The 21709-nt window shown below is 39.7% G+C and overlaps 1 protein-coding gene across 1 annotated transcript in view; it reads right to left on the bottom strand.

The window, feature by feature from the left end:
• Positions 1-21709, bottom strand: part of SMYD4 (SET and MYND domain containing 4) — a 178792-nt gene that overhangs the window by 117525 nt on the left and 39558 nt on the right. Inside the window, exons 3-4 of the mRNA XM_053706220.1 lie at positions 15376-15520; positions 14847-14936 (exon numbers count right to left, since the gene is read on the bottom strand). Coding sequence (XP_053562195.1) covers positions 14847-14936; positions 15376-15520 — 235 coding nt within the window. The remainder of the gene's footprint in view (positions 1-14846; positions 14937-15375; positions 15521-21709) is intronic.

Below are 21709 nucleotides of genomic sequence, written 5' to 3'. Positions count from 1 at the left end.
TCCTTTAGGCTGCCTGGGTATGCAGATAATGGAAGTTCTGTTTAGGTGGAGATCTTGGCCTATCTCTGTAAAGCGGTGTATGTCCTGCAATCTGGTGTTTTGGTATGCTTACCCCTTGCAGCTTGTTGTACTCCGGGTAGTGTTAGCTGTAATCCTGGGGTTATACAGATTTAGGGCCCACTGTCCGGTTCCGGTGTAGGCCACAGCCTTTCCTAAGGCAGTATCCGGATTGCAGAACCAGAAGTTTTCGCTGCGTTTTTTTCCTCCCTGAAATCGCTACTGGGTCGTCTAGTCTGGTGCTAAGGATAGTTGCCACTAAAATCTCCTATTTACTGCTGATTTTCACCTTCCCCAGAAAGTTTTTATCCACTTTTTTGCTATTTTTGATAGAGCTCTGTCTCTTTGCTTCTATTCCCTTTGACGGTTAGCTCTGCCCCCCGTGATTGCTGTAACTTTATCAGGATCCATCTGAATGTTACTGGGAGATATGATATTCCCAAGGAATTTAATTTTATTCACATGAAAAAGACATTTCTCTAATTTTGCAAATAATTTATGTTCGCGTAAACGTGTGAGTACGCATCTGACATATTTCTGATGTTCATGTATATCCTTTGAATAAGTATATAATTACACACATGCAGTTTCCAGTTTCGTATAAATAGTTGCGTTAGTGAGTTGTTCAAGTAATTCAGGGATAAGTGATAGAGGATACCGGTTTTTAACAGTAACTGCATTCAGGGCTCTGTAATCCTTTATAGGTCTTAAAGTTTTGTCTTTGTTTTTCACACAAAAAATACCTGCTGCTGCAGGAGAAGTAGAATGAGTTATAAATCCTTTTTTAAAGTTCATCTAAATACTCACATAGATAGGAAAGTTCCTGATGTGACAAAGGATAAATCTTTCCAAAAGGTATTTGTGACCCAGGAATAATCTCAATGGGACAATCAAAAACTCTGAGGAGGAAAACATTCTGCCTCTCTCATATCAAATACGTCTGTTAAGTCCTGATATACCTGTGGAACTACAACCGCAAGACTGGATATGAAACTATGTGGAAAACAAGTTTTAAGACCATAATCTGACTGAAATAATACACAGTTCTGTGCCAAGTCTATTGTAGGGTTATGGGTAAGTAACCATGGATACCCTAAAATAATCTTGTGTATTGACATGGGAATAACGTTAAAAAAGAGATGTATTCGGTATGACCTTTGTCAGTAGAGAAAAGTAAAGGAATAGTATGTTGGGTAATCCTACACTGCAGAAAATATATATATATTAAAAAAAAAAAATCCTTTTATTTTATTACTGGCAGACTTTCTGCCAGTACTTAAGATGGGGGTGACCATTGTGGTGTGGGGGGAAGAGAGTTGTTTGAGAGGGATTAGGGAGGGATCAGGGGATAGGATCTATACACTAAAGCTAAAATTAATCCATACACTAAAGCTAAAATTAACCCTACAAGCTACCCAATTAACCCCTTCACTGCTGGGCATAATACAAGTGTGGTGCGCAGCGGCATTTATCAGCCTTCTAATTACCTAAAAACAATGTCAAAGCCATATATGTCTGCTATTTCTGAATAAAGGGGATCATAGAGAAGCATTTACAACCATTTGTGCCATAATTGCACAAGCTGTTTGTAAATCATTTCAGTGAGAAACCTAAAATTGTGAAAAAGTGAACAATTTTTTTTATTTGATCGCATTTGGCGGTGAAATAGTAGCATGAAATATACCAAAATGGGCCTAGATCAATACTTTGGGTTGTCTACTAAAAAATAATATATAGTTTTGATAGGTAAATATAAAAAAACATAATTTATGTAAGAACTTACCTGATAAATTCATTTCTTTCATATTAGCAATAGTCCATTAGCTAGTGACGTATGGGATATACATTCCTACCAGGAGGGGCAAAGTTTCCCAAACCTTAAAATGCCTATAAATACACCCCTCACCACACCCACAATTCAGTTTAACGAATAGCCAAGAAGTGGGGTGATAAGAAAGGAGCGAAAGCATCAAAAAAATAAGGAATTGGAATAATTGTGCTTTATACAAAAAAATCATAACCACCACAAAAAAGGGTTGGCCTCATGGACTCTTGCTAATATGAAAGAAATGAATTTATCAGGTAAGTTCTTACATAAATTATGTTTTCTTTCATGTAATTAGCAAGAGTCCATGAGCTAGTGACGTATGGGATAATAAATACCCAAGATGTGGAACTTCCACGCAAGAGTCACTAGAGAGGGAGGGATAAAAATAAAGACAGCCAATTCCGCTGAAAAATGAATCCACTACCCAAATCAAAAAAGTTTCAAGTTTTATAATGAAAAAAACTGAAATTATAAGCAGAAGAATCAAACTGAGACAGTTGCCTGAAGTACCATTCTACCAAAACTGCTTCTAAAGAAGAGAAAACATCAAAATGGTAGAACATAGTAAAAGTATGCAAAGAAGACCAAGTCATTGCTTTGCAAATCTGATCAAGAGAAGCTTCATTCTTTAAAAAGCCCAGGAAGTAGAAACTTACCTAGTAGAATGAGCCGTAATCCTCCGAGGCGGGAATCCACCCGACTCCAAATAAGCATGATGAATCAAAAGATTAAGCAAGATGCCAAATAAATGGCAGAAGCTTTTTGACCTTCCTAAAACCAGAAAAGATAAAAAATAGACTAGAAGTCTATCTGAAATCTGAATAGCTTCAACATAGAAATTTAGAATCTCACCAAAGAAGTCTTAGGAAAAGAATAATTCCTCCCTAATGTTTGTTAGAATTTACAACTTTAGGTAAGAATTAAAATGAGGACAGCAAAAACCACCTTTTCCTGATGAAAAAAATCAGAAAAAAAGAGATTCACAAGAAAGAACAGATAATTCAAAAGCTGTTCTAGCTGAAGAGATGTCCAAAAAGAACAATACTTTCCATGAAAGTAATTAATGTCCAGAGCAAGCATATGCTCAAATAGAAGAGCCTGAAAAACCTTCAGAACCCAAATAAGACTCCAAGGAGGAGAAATTGGCTTAATGACAGGTTTGATACGAATCAAAACCTGAAAAAAATGATGAATATCAGGAAGTAACACTGCCTTATCCTGATGAAAAATCAGAAAAAGATATTCACAAAAAAGAGCAGATAACTCAAAAATTATTCTAGCAGAAGAAATAACCAAAAGGAACAATACTTTTCCAAGAAAGTAATTTAATGTTCAGAAAAAGCATAGTTTCAAAACGGAGGAGCCTATAAAGCCCTCAGCACCAAATTGAGACTCCAAAGAGGAGAGATTGAATTAATGACAGGCTTGATACGGACCAAAGCCTGAACAAAACAATGAATATCAGGATGATTAGCAATCTTTCTGTGAAAAAAAGAACAGAAAGAGTAGAGATTTGTCCTAACAGGAACTGCAGACAAAACCATATCCAAACCAACCTGAAAAAAATAATAAAATTCTATGAATTTTAAAAGAATGCCAAGAAAAGTAGGTCTTCCAGACTCAATAATAAATCTTTCTAGAGACAGATTTACGAGCCTGAAACCAAGCGTTCAATCTCCATCCCTTCAAATTTAATGATTTGAGATCCTGATGGAAAAAATGGGCCTTGAGAAAGAAGGTCTGGTTTAAACGGAAGTGTTCAAGATCGGCAACTGGCCATCCGAATGAAATCCGCATACCAAAACCTGAGAGGCCATGCTGGGGCCACCAGCATAACAAACAAATACTCCATAAGAATTTTGGAAATCACTTTGGAAGAAGAACTAGAGGCGGAAAGAAATAGGCAAAAAGATAATTTCCAAAGAAATGTCAATGCATACACTACTTCCGCCTGAGGATCCCCGGACCTGAATAGGCCCCTGGTAAGTTATTTATTCAGATGAGATGCCAACAAATCTATTTCTAGAAATGCTCACATCTGAAAAATTGAAAAACATATCTGGGTATGAGAGACCATTCTCCTGGATGTAAAGCTTGATTAACAGAGATAATCCGCATCCCAAATATCTATACCTGGGAAAAAAACCCCACAGAATTTAGATAGGAGCTGGATTTAGCCTAAGCTAATATCCGAGACACTTCTGTCACAGCCTAAGGACTGATAGTCCTACCCTGATGATTAACATACACCATAGTTGTGATATTGTCTGAAAAACAATAAACGTCTCTTCTTCAAAAAGAAACTAACTGAAAAACTCTGAGAATGCACAGAGTTCTAAAATATCAAATGGTAATCTCGCCTCCTGAGATTTCCAAACCCCTTGTGCTGACAGAGATCCTCAGACAGCCTCCCAACCAAAAAGACTCACATCTGTAGAGATCATGGTCCAGGTTGAAAGAAACGAAGAGACCTGTAGAACTAAATGATGGTGATCTTAACCACCAAATCAAGAGAGATAAATATTAGGATTTGAAGATTTAAAAAGCGAAATCCTAGAATCCCTGCACCATAATTCAGCATAAAAGACTGGAAAGGTTCTTTCTATTGAAAATGAGCAAAGGGAATTGAATCCAATGCTGTGGCCATAAGACCTAAAACTTCTATGCATATATAGCAACTGAAGGAAATAGAGACTAAAGGTACCGACAGACGGAACCCAATAAAATTGTCCCTTGTCTGATAGAGACAAAGACAGTGACACAAACTATCTGGAAACCCAAAAAAAGGTGCCCCTTGTGAGATGAATTAAGAGCTTTTGAAAAAAAGATCCTCTAACTATGTCCTGAAGAACAAAGTGAATCATATGAGATTCCGTATCCTCAGAAAATAATCTGAATGAATACAGAAAAAATATGCATTTATTGTATCTAAAGAAAACAAATAATGCTATCACTGACCAAAAAAAGGCAGAATAGTTTGAATAAACACTCCAAAACTCAGTTCCTAAAAATGGAACTGGAAGAAATACCCCAGAAGATTCCAGGTCTGAGCAGCGCTTGAACCCCACGGGTAACTAGCCATGCTTCAACAGTACCCAAAATAAATAGGACCGAAACACACTTAAAGAAAGTGTTAGCCTTACTGGAATAAAATCAAAGAAATTTGGACCTGAATAGAACCAAATAAATTTCAAAAAAGTCTAAACCTGCCCCTTGCCAGCCAAGCTGGAATACGGCACATACATCGCAATTTAAGGGAGCTGATTTTGAACTGAAAAAATTTCCAATTAAAAACATGTTACTTGGGAAAGAATTCAGGAATTCATTCCATAATAAGAACAACCAAACTAATGTAAGCTTAAAGTTTTAGTCTTAGAACTCAATCTTGAAGCCCAGAGTAACAGTTAAGAATTGAATCCAATCATAAAACAAATAATTGATTATCTTAGAACAAAAGAAATATGGATTTTTAGAAATCACAAAATTCTTCTAGCTCAAACAGCTAAAGACATAGATTAAACCTCATTTGCGAAAATATTCAATAAAAAGAAGACACAAATGAAATTATTAGCATGATAGTCCAGTTAAAGGACCAGACAATACAGTGGACTTGCATAATCAATAAATGCAAAACAACAAGACAAATGCAACAGCACCTAGTCTAGTAAATTTAGTCCCTTTAACAATGCTAAAATAAATCATAATCTGATACTTGAACTTAAAGTAAACTGAAAAAATGAAGCAATTGCAACATCCAAATAAATCATAGGTCCAAGAAAAGTACCTGAGACTAAATAATTTTCCATAAATAAGATACAACCATCTAAAGGAAAATAAATACTATTTTGCTATAGAAACAATAGCATAATTAGTAGGAGTAGAGATAGCCCCAATAAATTGGAGAACCCTCCAAATTGAATTAAACTGCCGGCAAAGAGTATAGTTTAAAACCTTTGAAGAAGAAATAAAAGAAAATTCTCAGCCTATTCCATTCCCTAAAACAGAAGAATAAATAAGCAGAAATAGTGTTAGCTAGTCTAGAAAAAGAACTAGTTACCTTAATGTAAAATAATCAACACCTTTTCAACAAAGAACAAATGTACTTTAATAAAAAAATAGATTTGTTAGTGTCAATATCTGATGAAGAAAATTCTGAATGAGAAAAAACATCATCAGAGAAGGAAAAATCAGTATGTTGTTGGTCATTTGAAACTTCAATAATTAAAAAAGAAGTTGAAAAAGAGCTAAAATTTTTTATTAGAAGGCACAAAGTCAGACAAAGCCTTTAAAATAGAATCAGAAAAATATTTCTTAAAAATCTTTTAAATATTTCTTGTACATAAGATGTAAAAAGAATGGCAATATATAAAGCATAAATACTAATGGATTCTGCATGTAAAAGTTTATCATGATAACCTATTACAAACCATAGCTAAAGATAAACATTCATACCATTTAAAATAAATGAACTTAGCTTTGGTAGGACTGAACTCAGTCAAGCGTTTTTCCAGAAGTAGCTTCTGATCCAGGGTCAATCTGAGACATCTTGCAATATGTAATAGAAAAAACAACATATAAAGAAAAATCTATCAAATTCCTTAAATGACAGTTTCAGGAATGGGAAAATAATGCCAATGAACAAGCTTCTAACAACCAGAAGCAAATAAACCATGAGACTTAAATAATGTGGAGACAATAATGACGCCCATATTTTTTAGCGCCAAAAAAAGACGCCCACATTATTAGGCGCCTAAATGCTTTTGGCGCCAAGAATGACGCCACATCCGGCGACGCCGACATTTTTGGCGCAAAACGTCAAAAAAATTACGCAAACACAAACAACTTCCGGCGACAAAGAAAATTTTTTGCGCCAAAAAAATCCGCGCCAAGAATTACGCAATAAAAAGAAGCATTTTCAGCCCCCGCGAGCCTAACAGCCCACAGCAGCCCACAGGAAAAAGTCAAATTTAAGGTAAGAAAAAATTTATTATTCAAATGCATTATCCCAAATAATGAAACTGACTGTCTGAAATAAGGAATATTGAACATCCTGAATCAAGGCAAATAAATGTTTAAACACATATATTTAGAACTTTATATAAAAGTGCCCAACCATAGCTTAGAGTGTCACAGAAAAACATAATTTATGCTTACCTGATAAATTTATTTCTCTTGTAGTGTAGTCAGTCCACGGGTCATCCATTACTTATGGAATATATCTCTTCCCTAATAGGAAGTTGCAAGAGGATCACCCATGCAGAGCTGCTATATAGCTCCTCCCCTCACATGTCATATTCAGTCATTCGACCAAAACCAGACGAGAAAGGAGAAACCATAGGGTGCAGTGGTGACTGGAGTTTAATTAAAATTGAGATCTGCCTTAAAGACAGGGCGGGCCGTGGACTGACTACACTACAAGAGAAATAAATTTATCAGGTAAGCATAAATTATGTTTTCTCTTGTTAAGTGTAGTCAGTCCACGGGTCATCCATTACTTATGGAAAACCAATACCAAAGCTAAAGTACACGGATGAAGGGAGGGACAAGGCAGGAACTTTAAACGAAAGGAACCACTGCCTGAAGCACCTTTCTCCCAAAAACAGCCTCCGAAGAAGCAAAAGTGTCAAATTTGTAAAATTTTGAAAAAGTGTGAAGTGAAGACCAAGTTGCAGCCTTGCAAATCTGTTCAACAGAGGCCTCATTTTTAAAGGCCCAGGTGGAAGCCACAGCTCTAGTAGAATGAGCTGTAATCCTTTCAGGAGGCTGCTGTCCAGCAGTCTCATAGGCTAATCGTATTATGCTACGAAGCCAAAAAGAGAGAGAGGTAGCCGAAGCCTTTTGACCTCTCCTCTGTCCAGAGTAAACGACAAACAGGGAAGAAGTTTGACAAAAATCTTTAGTTGCCTGCAAATAGAACTTCAGGGCACGGACTACGTACAGATTATGCAAAAGTCGCTCCTTCTTCGAAGAAGGGTTAGGACACAATGATGGAACAACAATCTCTTGATTGATATTCCTGTTAGAAACTACCTTAGGTAAGAACCCAGGTTTAGTACGCAGAACTACCTTGTCTGAATGAAAAATCAGAAAAGGAGAATCACAATGTAAGGCAGATAACTCAGAGACTCTTCGAGCCGAGGAAATAGCCATCAAAAACAGAACTTTCCAGGATAACAGCTTGATATCAATGGAATGAAGGGGTTCAAATGGAACGCCTTGAAGAACGTTAAGAACTAAGTTTAAGCTCCACGGCGGAGCAACAGTCTTAAACACAGGCTTAATCCTAGCTAAAGCCTGACAAAAAGCCTGAACGTCTGGAACTTCTGCCAGACGTTTGTATAGAAGAATAGACAGAGCAGAATGCTGTCCCTTTAATAAACTAGCAGATAAGCCCTTTTCTAAACCCTCTTGTAGAAAAGACAATATCCTAGGAATCCTAACCTTACTCCATGAGTAACTCTTGGATTCGCACCAATATAAATATTTACGCCATATCTTATGGTAAATTCTTCTGGTAACAGGTTTCCTAGCCTGTATTAAGGTATCAATAACCGACTCCGAGAAGCCACGCTTTGATAGAATCAAGCGTTCAATCTCCATGCAGTCAGCCTCAGAGAAATTAGATTTGGATGTTTGAAAGGACCCTGAATTAGAAGGTCCTGTCTCAGAGGCAGAGACCATGGTGGACAGGACGACATGTCCACTAGGTCTGCATACCAGGTCCTGCGTGGCCACGCAGGCGCTATCAGAATCACCGAAGCTCTCTCCTGTTTGATCTTGGCGATCAATCGAGGAAGCATCGGAAATGGTGGAAACACATAAGCCATGTTGAAGACCCAAGGGGCTGTCAGAGCATCTATCAGCACCGCTCCCGGGTCCCTGGACCTGGATCCGTAACAAGGAAGCTTGGCGTTCTGGCGAGACGCCATGAGATCCAGATCTGGTTTGCCCCAACGATGAATCAGTTGAGCGAAGACCTCCGGATGAAGTTCCCACTTCCCCGGATGAAAAGTCTGGCGACTTAGAAAATCCGCCTCCCAGTTCTCCACGCCTGGGATGTAAATCGCTGACAGGTGGCAAGAGTGAGACTCTGCCCAGCGAATTATCTTTGAGACTTCCAACATCGCTAGGGAACTTCTGGTTCCCCCTTGATGGTTGATGTAAGCCACAGTCGTGATGTTGTCCGACTGAAATCTGATGAACCTCAGAGTTGCTAACTGAGGCCAAGCTATAAGAGCATTGAATATTGCTCTTAACTCCAGAATATTTATTGGGAGGAGTTTCTCCTCCTGAGTCCATAACCCCTGAGCCTTCAGGGATTTCCAGACTGCGCCCCAACCTAGAAGGCTGGCGTCTGTCGTTACAATCGTCCAATCTGGCCTGCGAAAGGTCATCCCCTTGGACAGATGGGGCCGAGAAAGCCACCATAGAAGAGAATCTCTGGTCTCTTGATCCAGATTTAGCAGGGGGGACAAATCTGAGTAATCCCCATTCCACTGACTTAGCATGCACAATTGCAGCGGTCTGGGATGCAGGCGCGCAAATGGTACTATGTCCATTGCCGCTACCATTAAGCCGATTACTTCCATGCACTGAGCTACTGACGGGTGTGGAATGGAATGAAGGACACGGCAAGCATTTAGAAGTTTTGATAACCTGGCCTCCGTCAGGTAAATTTTCATCTCTACAGAATCTATAAGAGTCCCTAGGAAGGGAACCCTTGTAAGTGGTAATAGAGAACTCTTTCCCACGTTCAACTTCCACCCATGCGACCTCAGAAATGCCAGAACTATCTCTGTATGAGACTTGGCAGTTTGAAAACTTGACGCTTGTATCAGAATGTCGTCTAGGTACGGAGTCACCGCTATGCCTCGCGGTCTTAGTACCGCCAGAAGTGAGCCCAGAACCTTTGTAAAGATTCTTGGAGCCGTAGCTAATCCGAAGGGAAGAGCTACAAACTGGTAATGCCTGTCTAGGAAGGCAAATCTTAGGTACCGATAATGATCCTTGTGAATCGGTATGTGAAGGTAGGCATCCTTTAAGTCCACTGTGGTCATGTACTGACCCTCTTGGATCATGGGAAGGATGGTTCGAATAGTTTCCATTTTGAATGATGGAACTCTTAGGAATTTGTTTAGGATTTTTAAGTCCAAGATTGGTCTGAAGGTTCCCTCTTTCTTGGGAACCACAAATAGATTTGAATAGAATCCTTGCCCGTGTTCCGTCCGCGGAACTGGGTGGATCGCCCCCATTAGTAAGAGGTCTTGTACACAGCGTAGAAACGCCTCTTTCTTTATTTGGTTTGCTGATAACCTTGAAAGATGAAACCTCCCTTGTGGAGGAGAAGTTTTGAAGTCCAGGAGATATCCCTGAGATATGATCTCCAACGCCCAGGGATCCTGGACATCTCTTGCCCAAGCCTGGGCGAAGAGAGAAAGTCTGCCCCCCACTAGATCCGTTTCCGGATAGGGGGCCCTCTCTTCATGCTGTCTTAGGGGCAGCTGCAGGTTTCTTGGCCTGCTTGCCCTTGTTCCAGGACTGGTTAGCTTTCCAGCCTTGTCTGTAACGAGCAACAGCTCCTTCTTGTTTTGGAGCGGAGGAAGTTGATGCTGCTCCTGCCTTGAAGTTACGAAAGGCACGAAAATTAGACTGTTTGGCCTTTGATTTGGCCCTGTCCTGAGGTAGAGCATGGCCCTTACCTCCCGTAATGTCAGCTATAATTTCTTTCAAGCCGGGCCCGAATAAGGTCTGCCCTTTGAAAGGAATATTAAGCAATTTAGATTTAGAAGTCACGTCAGCTGACCAGGATTTAAGCCATAGCGCTCTGCGCGCTTGGATGGCGAATCCGGAGTTCTTAGCCGTAAGTTTGGTTAAATGTACGACGGCATCAGAAACAAATGCGTTAGCTAGCTTAAGTGCTTTAAGCTTGTTCATAATTTCATCCAATGGAGCTGTGCGAATGGCCTCTTCCAGAGACTCAAACCAGAATGCCGCCGCAGCAGTGACAGGCGCAATGCATGCAAGGGGCTGTAAGATAAAACCTTGTTGAACAAACATTTTCTTAAGGTAACCTTCTAATTTTTTATCCATTGGATCTGAAAAAGCACAACTATCCTCCACCGGGATAGTGGTACGCTTAGCTAAAGTAGAAACTGCTCCCTCCACCTTAGGGACCGTCTGCCATAAGTCTCGTGTGGTGGCGTCTATAGGAAACATTTTCCTAAATATGGGAGGAGGGGAAAAAGGCACACCAGGTCTATCCCACTCCTTGCTAATAATCTCTGTAAGCCTTTTAGGTATAGGAAACACGTCAGTACACACCGGTACCGCGTAGTATCTATCCAACCTACATAATTTTTCTGGAATTGCAACTGTGTTACAATCATTCAGAGCCGCTAATACCTCCCCTAGCAATATGCAGAGGTTCTCAAGCTTAAATTTAAAAGTAGAAATCTCTGAATCCAGTCTCCCTGGATCAGATCCGTCACCCACAGAATGAAGCTCTCCGTCTTCATGTTCTGCAAACTGTGACGCAGAATCTGACATCGCTCTCACATCATCCGCGCGCTCTGTCCTTAACCCAGAGCTATCGCGCTTGCCTCTTAATTCTGGCAATTTAGATAATACTTCTGTCATAACAGTAGCCATGTCTTGCAAAGTGATTTGTAAGGGCCTCCCTGATGCACTTGGCGCCACAAAATCACGCACCTCCTGAGCGGGAGGCGAAGGTACTGACACGTGAGGAGAGTTAGTCGGCATAACTTCCCCCTCGTTGTCTGGTGATAATTTCTTTACATGTAAAGATTGACTTTTATTTAAAGTAACATCAATGCAATTAGTACACAAATTTCTATTGGGCTCCACATTGGCCTTTAAACATAGTGAACAAAGAGATTCATCTGTGTCAGACATGTTTAAACAGACTAGCAATGAGACTAGCGAGCTTGGAAATACTTTTCTAAATAAATTTACAAGCAATATAAAAAACGCTACTGTGCCTTTAAGAAGCACAAAAAGCTGTCACAGTTGAAATAATGAACCAAATTAGTTATAGCAACCAATCTTTCACAGTAAATGTATTAAGTTAACAAAGGATTGCACCCACCAGCAAATGGATGATTAACCCCTTAATACCCAAAAACGGATAACAATTTAATAACTAACGTTTTTATCACAGTCAAAACACACTGTCACAGGTCTGCTGTGACTGATTACCTCCCTCAAAATGAATTTTGGAGACCCCTGAGCTTTCTAGAGACGTCCTGGATCATGGAGGATGAAGTAGACAGATTGTGACTGAATTTTTACTACGCAAAAAAGCGCTAAAATAGGCCCCTCCCACTCATATTACAACAGTGGGGAAGCTCAGTTAACTGTTTCTATGCAGAAAACAAAGATAGCCATGTGGTAAAAATCATGCCCCAATAAGTTTTATCACCAAGTACCTCACAAAAAAACGATGAACATGCCAGTCACCGTTTTGAACATACATTTTAAAAGCAATGAAGTGTTATTAATAAGCCTGCTACCAGTCGCTTTTACTGCAGTTAAGGCTCCTACATTACTTCAGTATTAACAGTATTTTCAGAGTCAATTCCATTCCTTAGAAAAATACATTCAGTGTACACACACTCATCAGCCTAATACCAGTCGCTATCACTGCATTTAAGGCTGAACTTACGTTACATTGGTATCAGCAGTATTTTCTCAGTCAATTCCATTCCTCAGAAAAATAATTTACTGCACATACCTCGTTTGCAGGGGGGCCCTGCATGCTATTCCCCTTTTCTGAAGTTACCTCACTCCTCAGATGAGAACAGCCAGTGGATCTTAGTTACGTCTGCTAAGATCATAGAAAACGCAGGCAGATCTTCTTCTAATGCTGCCTGAGAACAAACAGCACACTCCGGTGCCATTTAAAATAACAAACTTTTGATTGAAGAAATAAACTAAGTTAAAAAACACCACAGACCTCTCACAACGACCTATCTTTAGTTAGGTTGCAAGAGAATGACTGAATATGACATGTGAGGGGAGGAGCTATATAGCAGCTCTGCTTGGGTGATCCTCTTGCAACTTCCTGTTAGGGAAGAGATATATTCCATAAGTAATGGATGACCCGTGGACTGACTACACTTAACAAGAGAAATAAGACTTACTTACCCCAGGACACTCATCTACATGTAGTAGAAAGCCAAACCAGTACTGAAACGAGAATCAGTAGAGGTAATGGTATATATAAGAGTATATCGTCGATCTGAAAAGGGAGGTAAGAGATGAATCTCTACGACCGATAACAGAGAACCTATGAAATAGACCCCGTAGAAGGAGATCATTGAATTCAAATAGGCAATACTCTCTTCACATCCCTCTGACATTCACTGCACACTGAGAGGAAAACTGGGCTCCAGCCTGCTGCGAAGCGCATATCAACGTAGAATCTAGCACAAACTTACTTCACCACCTCCATGGGAGGCAAAGTTTGTAAAAACTGAATTGTGGGTGTGGTGAGGGGTGTATTTATAGGCATTTTAAGGATTGGGAAACTTTGCCCCTCCTGGTAGGAATGTATATCCCATACGTCACTAGCTCATGGACTCTTGCTAATTACATGAAAGAAAAGGCTCTATTTCTGTTTAAATGTAGTGATGGCAAAAATGCTCTGGTCTTTTGGCAAAGTATTTGCCTGAAATGCCCAGTCTTGAAGGGGTTAAATTGATGGTAAAAAAGGTGAATCCCCTTCTTTTATATCAGAAGTCTAATGTTGCTCTATCTAAATCAGAGGGGGAGATATAAGATATACTTTTTCACAGAAAAGCCCATTTGTTGCTAGTGGGGCACATGATGACTGTTTCCCACAGAGATTAACTGTACACTTAGGGGACAAGTAATGCCTCATTCAAAACCGGTGCCGTTTCCTTTAAAATGAGAAGTCCCTCGTCCTTTTAGGTCAGGGAGAGAAAGCTACCCAGTTAGGGCATCCTTCCAGTTAGTCAAAACAGCAATTCATGTGCTGCTGTAAGTTATTTTTTTTTTTCTAACAATGGGTCACATGTTCCTCTAAACAGTGCAGGGTTTGGGATATGCACCAATAGCAATGCTTTTGGGAACTTCCGCATTACATGTAATGACATCATGTACAGTGTGACAATGTCACCTGGTGCCATAGCAATGGGCAAAAGGGAGAACGAGCAAGGACCTATGTACCCAATATTCTAGCAGTAAAATGGTATTAGTGAAGATCCAAAAATTATATCTGCCATACTCAAGACAGATGAGTAGCCTGGACAGTGGTAAACATGCTAGAAAATGCAGTGTCTCCCATGGCACCATGACAAATAGTAGTTTAAAATAATATAATAAATGAAAAATGTAAATGCTTTTTGTGTTATTTTGGTTTAAAATAAGTTTAAAGGGACATTAAAACTTTTCATTCATGATTCAGATAAATCATGCAATTTTAATCACATTTTCTGTTCTCTTGGTATCTCTTGTTGAAAAGCAGACGTAAGCTCAGGAGAGTGCACGTGTCAGCACTAGATGGCAGCAGTTTTTCAAGAATGTTATCAATTTGCAAGAGCACTAGATGGCCGCACTATTTAAAACCATGTAGTGCTCCAGACAACTATCTTTTCAACAAAGAATACCATTTGATGCTCCGCCTATATCACAAAGGAAAAATTTGGGGTTTCAGATCCCTTTAAAATAAGATAAATATAATGTTTGTGGAAGTGACTATAATTTGAATACTACAAAGTTAAAAGAAACAAAAAAGCCAATCAGTATAAATAGAAAGACATTTTAATAGCAAAGCAGTGAAATACAACTGAGGAACTGATAGACAAATGAAACCATCATGAAAATACAAAACATATGGAAGAAGAAAGTAAGCATCAAATTAGCTTAGACAATGGAAAATGGTTATAACGTCAAGAACTAGAGGGATATAAATAGTACTCACAGAGTAATGTCCAAGGTGAAACAGTACAGCAGATCGATTGGCAAAACATATTGCCATCTCTTCAGTGCCAGGGCTTGCATGGGACAGAGCCTGAAATAAACACATGTATTTATTACTATCATAGAAAACACATGGATTGGAATTATACGACTCTGCAGGGAGAGACAAATCCTTGGAGTAGCAGCTCTTACAATGATACTCCTGACTCCTAACTAGTTTGGATAGCAAATAATTGTTCCTTCTTCCTGAAAAAAATGAGCTGACTTTTCAATCCTTTCTGTTTTTGGTATTAAAAAGGTATATTACTGCCTATAATGGACTAATCTAAACAGCTATTTGTGCAAAACATATATTTTAATAATAAATATTATTTACAACATTTTAAAATAAACAATCAGAAAACAAAAAGAAAAACTATTTTTTATTTAATCATTAATTATAAAAACATGCTTCATATAATTTGATTTGCATATATATGTCTATGAGTTTCCATTTGCCCTTTAATTCCAAAGAAGAAAATAGAATTTACCTTGGAATATAAAACAGCTGCCGCTGTGTACCGTTTTCTTCCAAACCTCCTATTTCCCTCTTCTTTGTAAAAAAGTACTGCATTGGGTTGTTTATCCACACTCAGATCGCAAGATACTCTGTCTAAAGTCTCTTCATCTTCTGGCCTGAGGAAAGGAAATAAAGGAATCCTTACCTTATAAACTTCTTATAGACAAAGCCTATTTTTATTTAAAGTTTACAACAAAACCCTTCAATGAGGGAGCAAAACATTAGAACAGGAATAAGCCATAAATAAAGGTCGAAATCAACCCAATAAATTGGAAACAGTTGTTGACATGGCTGGGGTAATTATTCCAGCTCTGAGGAGTCTAAAGTTACAAATTCGATCACCAGCCTCTCTTTAAAGCTCTCACAAAATAGGATGCCATGAAGGGGCCAATTAAATAGGCACAGACTATGGGTGTTCAAAGGCCAGTAAATATCAAACCTTTAATGGTGTGAAATACAGCTACCCACAATTCCATGCATGGCTCTTTCCCATGTGTGTGTTATGTTGCAGGAAATTATACAAGCACCACAATATTATGCAAACTTGTTGTGTGTGGTACACAATGAGAAAAGGTCCCATTGTAGCAGAAGCACTACTGAAAAGGTTAATATGCAAGCAAAGCATCCCTGCCTCATTAAGCCCTTATCTCATTTAACTTGAAAGCAGACAGAACAAGAATAGGAGAACTCCACAGGATAAAAGGGACCTAATTGTGCTCTCTCCGGAGTGACAATTTTCCCCGGTCAGCTGCCTTTACCTCTTCTACCAAATACCCTCCCCTGGAATGGACCAGTATTGCACAAAACAAATGTTGGTGGAGTCTGCAGCCACATTTTGCATTTGTTGGTAATACAAATGCGGAATACGTAATTTTGCCCATGCTTAGCATCGAACACCTCAACAACAAACCCCTGAGATAGTCTTCACTGCTTTTAAAAGTATAAACGCTTTCCTGTAACACTTTAGCTTTGGAGACTTATCTTGACTTATACTTTAGCCCCAATATGCTCCCCTGTACTGAAAAAGTTGCGCTTATTTTCTAAATGTTGGAATTGAAACGTCCCTTCTTTGATTCCACATTTAGCATGAATTCAAATTCCCAAAACACTAAAAACTAAATTTATGCTTACCTGATAAATGTATTTATTTCTTGACACTGAGTCCACGGATCATCTCTAATTACTATTGGGAATATCACTCCTGGCCAGCAGCGGGAGGCAAAGAGCACCACAGCAAAGCTGTTAAATATCACCTTCCTTCCCTCCAACCCCAGTCATTCGACCGAAGGAAAAAGAGAGAAAGGAAGTAACACAAGGTGCAGAGGTGCCTGAGGTTTACAACACAAATATCTGTCTAAAGCAAACAGGGCGGGCCGTGGACTCACCGTGTCAAGAAATAAATACATTTATCAAGTAAGCATAAATATTGTTTTCTTTCTAATGACATGGTGAGTCCACGGATCATGTCTAATTACTATTGGGATTCAATACCCAAGCTAGAGGGCACAGATAATGGAGGGACAAGACAGGAAACCTAAACAGAAAGCTCCACTGCTTGAAGAACCTTTTTCCCAAAAGAGGCCTCAGCTGAAGCAAAAGTATCAAATTTATAGAATTTTTAAAAAGTGTGTAGAGAGGACCAAGTTGCAGCCTTGAAAATCTGTTCCATAGAAGCTTCATTTTTGAATGCCCAAGAAGAGGAAACAGCCCTGTAACTCTCTCAGGAGGCTGCTGTCCAGCAGTTTCATAGACCAAACGAATTATACTCTTCAGCCACAAAGAAAGAAGTAGCCATTGCTTTCTGACCCTTGCGTTTCCCATAGAAAACAAACAAAGCAGAAGACTGGAGAAAATCCTTAGTCGCCTGTAAATAGTACTTCAACACACGCACCACATCTAGGTTGTGCAGCAGACGCTCTTTATGAGAAGAAGGGTTAGGACACAAAGAAGGAACAACGATTTCTTGATTAATGTTCCTATCCGAAACCACTTTAGGGGGGAAATCTAACTTAGTATGCAGAACTACCTTATCCGAATGAAAAATAAGGTAAGGGGATTCACACTGCAACGCCGAGAGCTCTGAGACTCTACGGGCAGAAGAATTTTGCAATAAGAAACAAAACTTTCCAAGATAACATCTTAATATCTAAGAAATGCATAGGCTCAAACGGAGCCTGTTGAGGAACTTTAAGAACAAGGTTAAGACTCCATGGAGGAGTAACAGGTTTGAACACAGGCCCGATTCTGACCAAGGCCTGACAGAAGGATTGCACATCTGGCACATCTGCCAGACGTTTATGCAACAATATAGATAAGGTAAAAATTTGACCCCTCAAGGTACTAGCAGATAATCCCTTCTCCAGACCATCCTGGAGAAAACACAAAATTCTAGGAATCAAAATTCTTCTCCAAGAGTAGCCTCTGGATTCACACCAATACAGATATTTACGCCATATCTTATAGTAAATCTTTCTGGTAACAGGCTTACGAGCCTGAATCATGGTCTCAATGACCGCTTCGATAGAATTAAGTGTTCAATCTACAAGCAGTCAGCTTCAGAGAAATGAGATTTGGATGAAGGAAGGGCCCTTGAAGTAGAAGGTCCTTCCTCAGTGGAAGTCTCCAAGGTGGAAGAGATGACAGCTCCACTAGGTCTGCATACCAGATCCTGCGAGGCCATGCCGGTGCAATGAGGATCACCGACGCCCTCTATTTGATTCGAGCAATGACCAGTGGAAGGAGAGCGAACGGAGGAAATAGTTATGCTAGACAGAAGTTTCAAGGAACCACCAGAGCATCTATCAGTACAGCCTGAGGATCCCTTGACCTCGACCCGTACCTTGGGAGCTTGGCATTCTGTCATGAGATCCAGCTCCGGCTGTCCCCATTTGAGACTCCAGTTCGAAAACACCTCCGGATGGAGTTCCCACTCCCCCGGGTGAAAGGTCTGTCTGCTCAGAAAATTTGCTTCCCAATTGTCCACTCCTGGAATGCGAATCCCAGATAGACAGCAGTTGTGGGTCTCCGCCCACTGAATACTTTTGGCTACCTCTATCATGGCCAAGGAACTCAAGAGTTACAGTTACAGCTTAGAATTTCTTAAACAAGGCTCTATTTTAGTACCGGGGATTTTACACGAGTAATCGGCAGTTGCGGCACAGCGGCAATATAAGTATATCAGTACTAAAATCGGGGATTTAGATATAATACCCTAACATTCAATAAGTTACATATACCGAAAACGCCAAACCGCAAGCCGTGCCTGTACAAACTTAGAAATATACTCAGAGATTACCGGTAGAAAAAAAGTATACAGATATTAATAAAAACAAAATACTAGATTTACTATAAGTATCAGAACGAATCTCTCTTACCGCTGCAGCTATATTGCAGCATCTTGTAGTTTTCATAGAGATTTTTACTTGTAACTTAATCAGAAGTTGTGGCACAATTAGTGATTATCGAACAACTGTTTGAGCACACATATGTTAATATATGTAGCAATCTTTATATGGAACATTAGAAACCAATAGAACAAGTATTGAATTCAGCAGCAAAACTGAGTCTACACTAGACTAACAAGACAGTGAGAATATCTATCTCAGCAGACCTATTACTTATAGGATTTTATAAGCAAAGCAAATTCAAGTAGCGCTGAATGAGGAAAATGTGACTAACAACATTTTGCCAATAATCAGGTTTAAATGAACCAGCTATAAAACATTAAAGTTCAGTACAACAGTAAAGAAATACATTGTTGTTTCAAGAGAAATATATTAGGCCAAACCCTGAACACATATAGATAGCAGTCACAATAGTCCAATCTCACAGTCTGTCAATATATCTAACCACGATTTCTGTATATTCAAACTAAAATTGCTATAACAGTAGATTTAGCTCAATAACATAAGCTAAGAACAACATCTACTCTATATCTATACTAATACTGCATATATATTTTCTTTTCAATCAAGCAGTAATATTAGATTTGCTAAATCCAAATCCCAATACATGCATTAAGACAGAATAACAAACCAGACTTTGCTGCTTATAATCTCAGAGCAGTTCCTACAAAAATTGCATTACTGTGTACTCACCCACAGAATATCCAATAAGACCACCTAATTTGTGATCTAAACCACAAGTTCAGGAACAACAGATTTATTATTCTACAAGAAAATCAGATTCTTACTGATCCCTACAGATATCTCTGACTTAAGAAACATTAATAAACGTTCAATGTAAAAGACAACCACTATATGTAAATATAAAATATTGGATTACTTAAAATCCGACCAAATCCTGTGTTTTTAAACATAGTATATATGTGAATTGTGTGTAAGCTTTTTGTTTTTGTTTTAAATTAAGAAATAAAGGTTATATTTTAAATATCCCCTAGCACTCTCTCTCCCAAGATATCCAGTCTCTGCCCAATTGTGCCACCCGTGAATAAGGGGAAGAGTGCTACCCAGGTGTACAATTCTTCAATCCTAGGATTGATTTCGAGTAACTCAAGAGTTCCTCCCTGATGGTTGATGTAAGCCACTGAAGTTATGTTGTCCGACTGGAACCTGATAAACCGGGCTGAAGCCAACTGAGGCCAGGCCAGAAGAGCATTGAAGATTGCCCTCAGCTCTAGGATGTTTATGGGGAGCAGGTTCCCTGGGAGAGGTGTTCCTGAGATAACTACCAAGGAAGAGAATCTCTTGCCGCCTGATCCAGATGTAAATCAAATGAAAAAAGTTCAAGCAACACCTCCAATTGTACAAATTATTCCAATTTTATTGTACCAAGGCACACAAAATCATGACGTTTCGGGCTCAAATACCCTTAATCATAATCCAGATGTAAACACGGAGACAGATCCGCATAATCCCCGTTCCATGTTTGAGCATGCATAACTGCAGAGGTCTGAGATGGAACCGGGCAAACGGAATGATGCCATGGCAGCTACCATCAGACCAATTACCACCATACATTGGGCCACAGAAAGCCGAGGAGAGGACTGAAGGGCAAGAAAAGAGATGAAAATCTTTGTCTTTCTGACATCTGTCAGAAAAATTTTCATTGATAAGGAATCTATTATGGTTCCCAAGAACACTACCCTTGTAGCTGGAATCAAGGAACTCTTTCCCAAGTTCACCTTCCATCCGTGAGAACGCAGAAAAGATAACATCTCCGTGTGGGAGTTCGCTTGTTGAAAGGATGGTGCCTGAACCAGAATGTCGTCCAGATAAGGCGCCACTGCAGTACCCCGCAACCGGAGCACCGTCAAAAGAGATCCCAGGACCTTTAAAAAAATTCTGGGAGCTGTGGCAAGGCCGAATGGAAGAGCCACAAACTGGAAGTGTTAGTCTAGAAATGCAAACCTCAGAAACTTGTGATGATCCCTGTGGATGGGAACATGCAGGTATGCATCCTTTAAATCTACTGTCATGAATTGACCCTCTTGAACCAAGGGAAGAATGGAACAAATAGTTTCCATCTTGAAGGACGGTACTCTGAGGAACTTGTTTATACTTTTGAGGTCTGAAATAGGTCTGAAAATTCCCTCTTTTTTGGGAACCACAAACAGATTGGAGTAAAATCCCAGACCTTGTTCCTGTATTGGAACAGGAACTATCACTTCCAGGTCGAAAAGGCCCCCGGACACAGTGTAAGAACGCCTCTCTTTATCTGATCTACAGATAATCTTGAGAGCAGAAACCTGCCTCTGGGAGGAAAGGTCTTGAACTCTAATTTGTATCCCTGGGACACGATGTCCACCGCCCAGGGATCCAGAATATCCTGAACCCAAGCCTGAGCAAAGAAAGGAAGTCTGCCCCCCACAAGATCCAGTCCCGCACCGGGGGCAGACCCTTCATCACTAACGGGCTTCTTAGATTGCTTCCTCTTGTTCCAAGACTGGTTGGTCCTCCAGGAAGGCTTGGACTGCTCCTGCTTGGCAGAGGGAGAGGAAGATTTACCCTTGAAGTTTTGAAAGGAATGAAAATTACTCTGACGTCCCTTCTGCTTATTCCTCTTATCCTGAGGGAGGAGATGACCATTAACTCCCGTAATGTCTGAAATAATTTCAGCCAAGCCTGGCCCAAACAAGGTCCTACCCTTGTAGGGAATCGTCAAAAGCTTAGACGAAACATCCGCAGACCATGATTTCAACCATAAGGCTCTGCTGGCCAGTACTGCAAAACCAGAAATCTTTGCTCTCAACTTAATAACTGGTAGGGAAGCATCCATAATAAAGGAATTGGGCCAACTTAAGAGCCTTGATCCTATCCTGGATCTCCTCAAGGGGAGTATCCATC

This window comes from Bombina bombina, chromosome 3 (genome assembly GCF_027579735.1).
Source record: "Bombina bombina isolate aBomBom1 chromosome 3, aBomBom1.pri, whole genome shotgun sequence".
In the NCBI taxonomy this organism is placed as follows: Eukaryota; Metazoa; Chordata; class Amphibia; order Anura; family Bombinatoridae; genus Bombina; species Bombina bombina.
The sequence above is the reverse complement of the archived record's forward strand: the minus strand, read 5'-3'. Positions and strand labels throughout refer to the sequence as shown.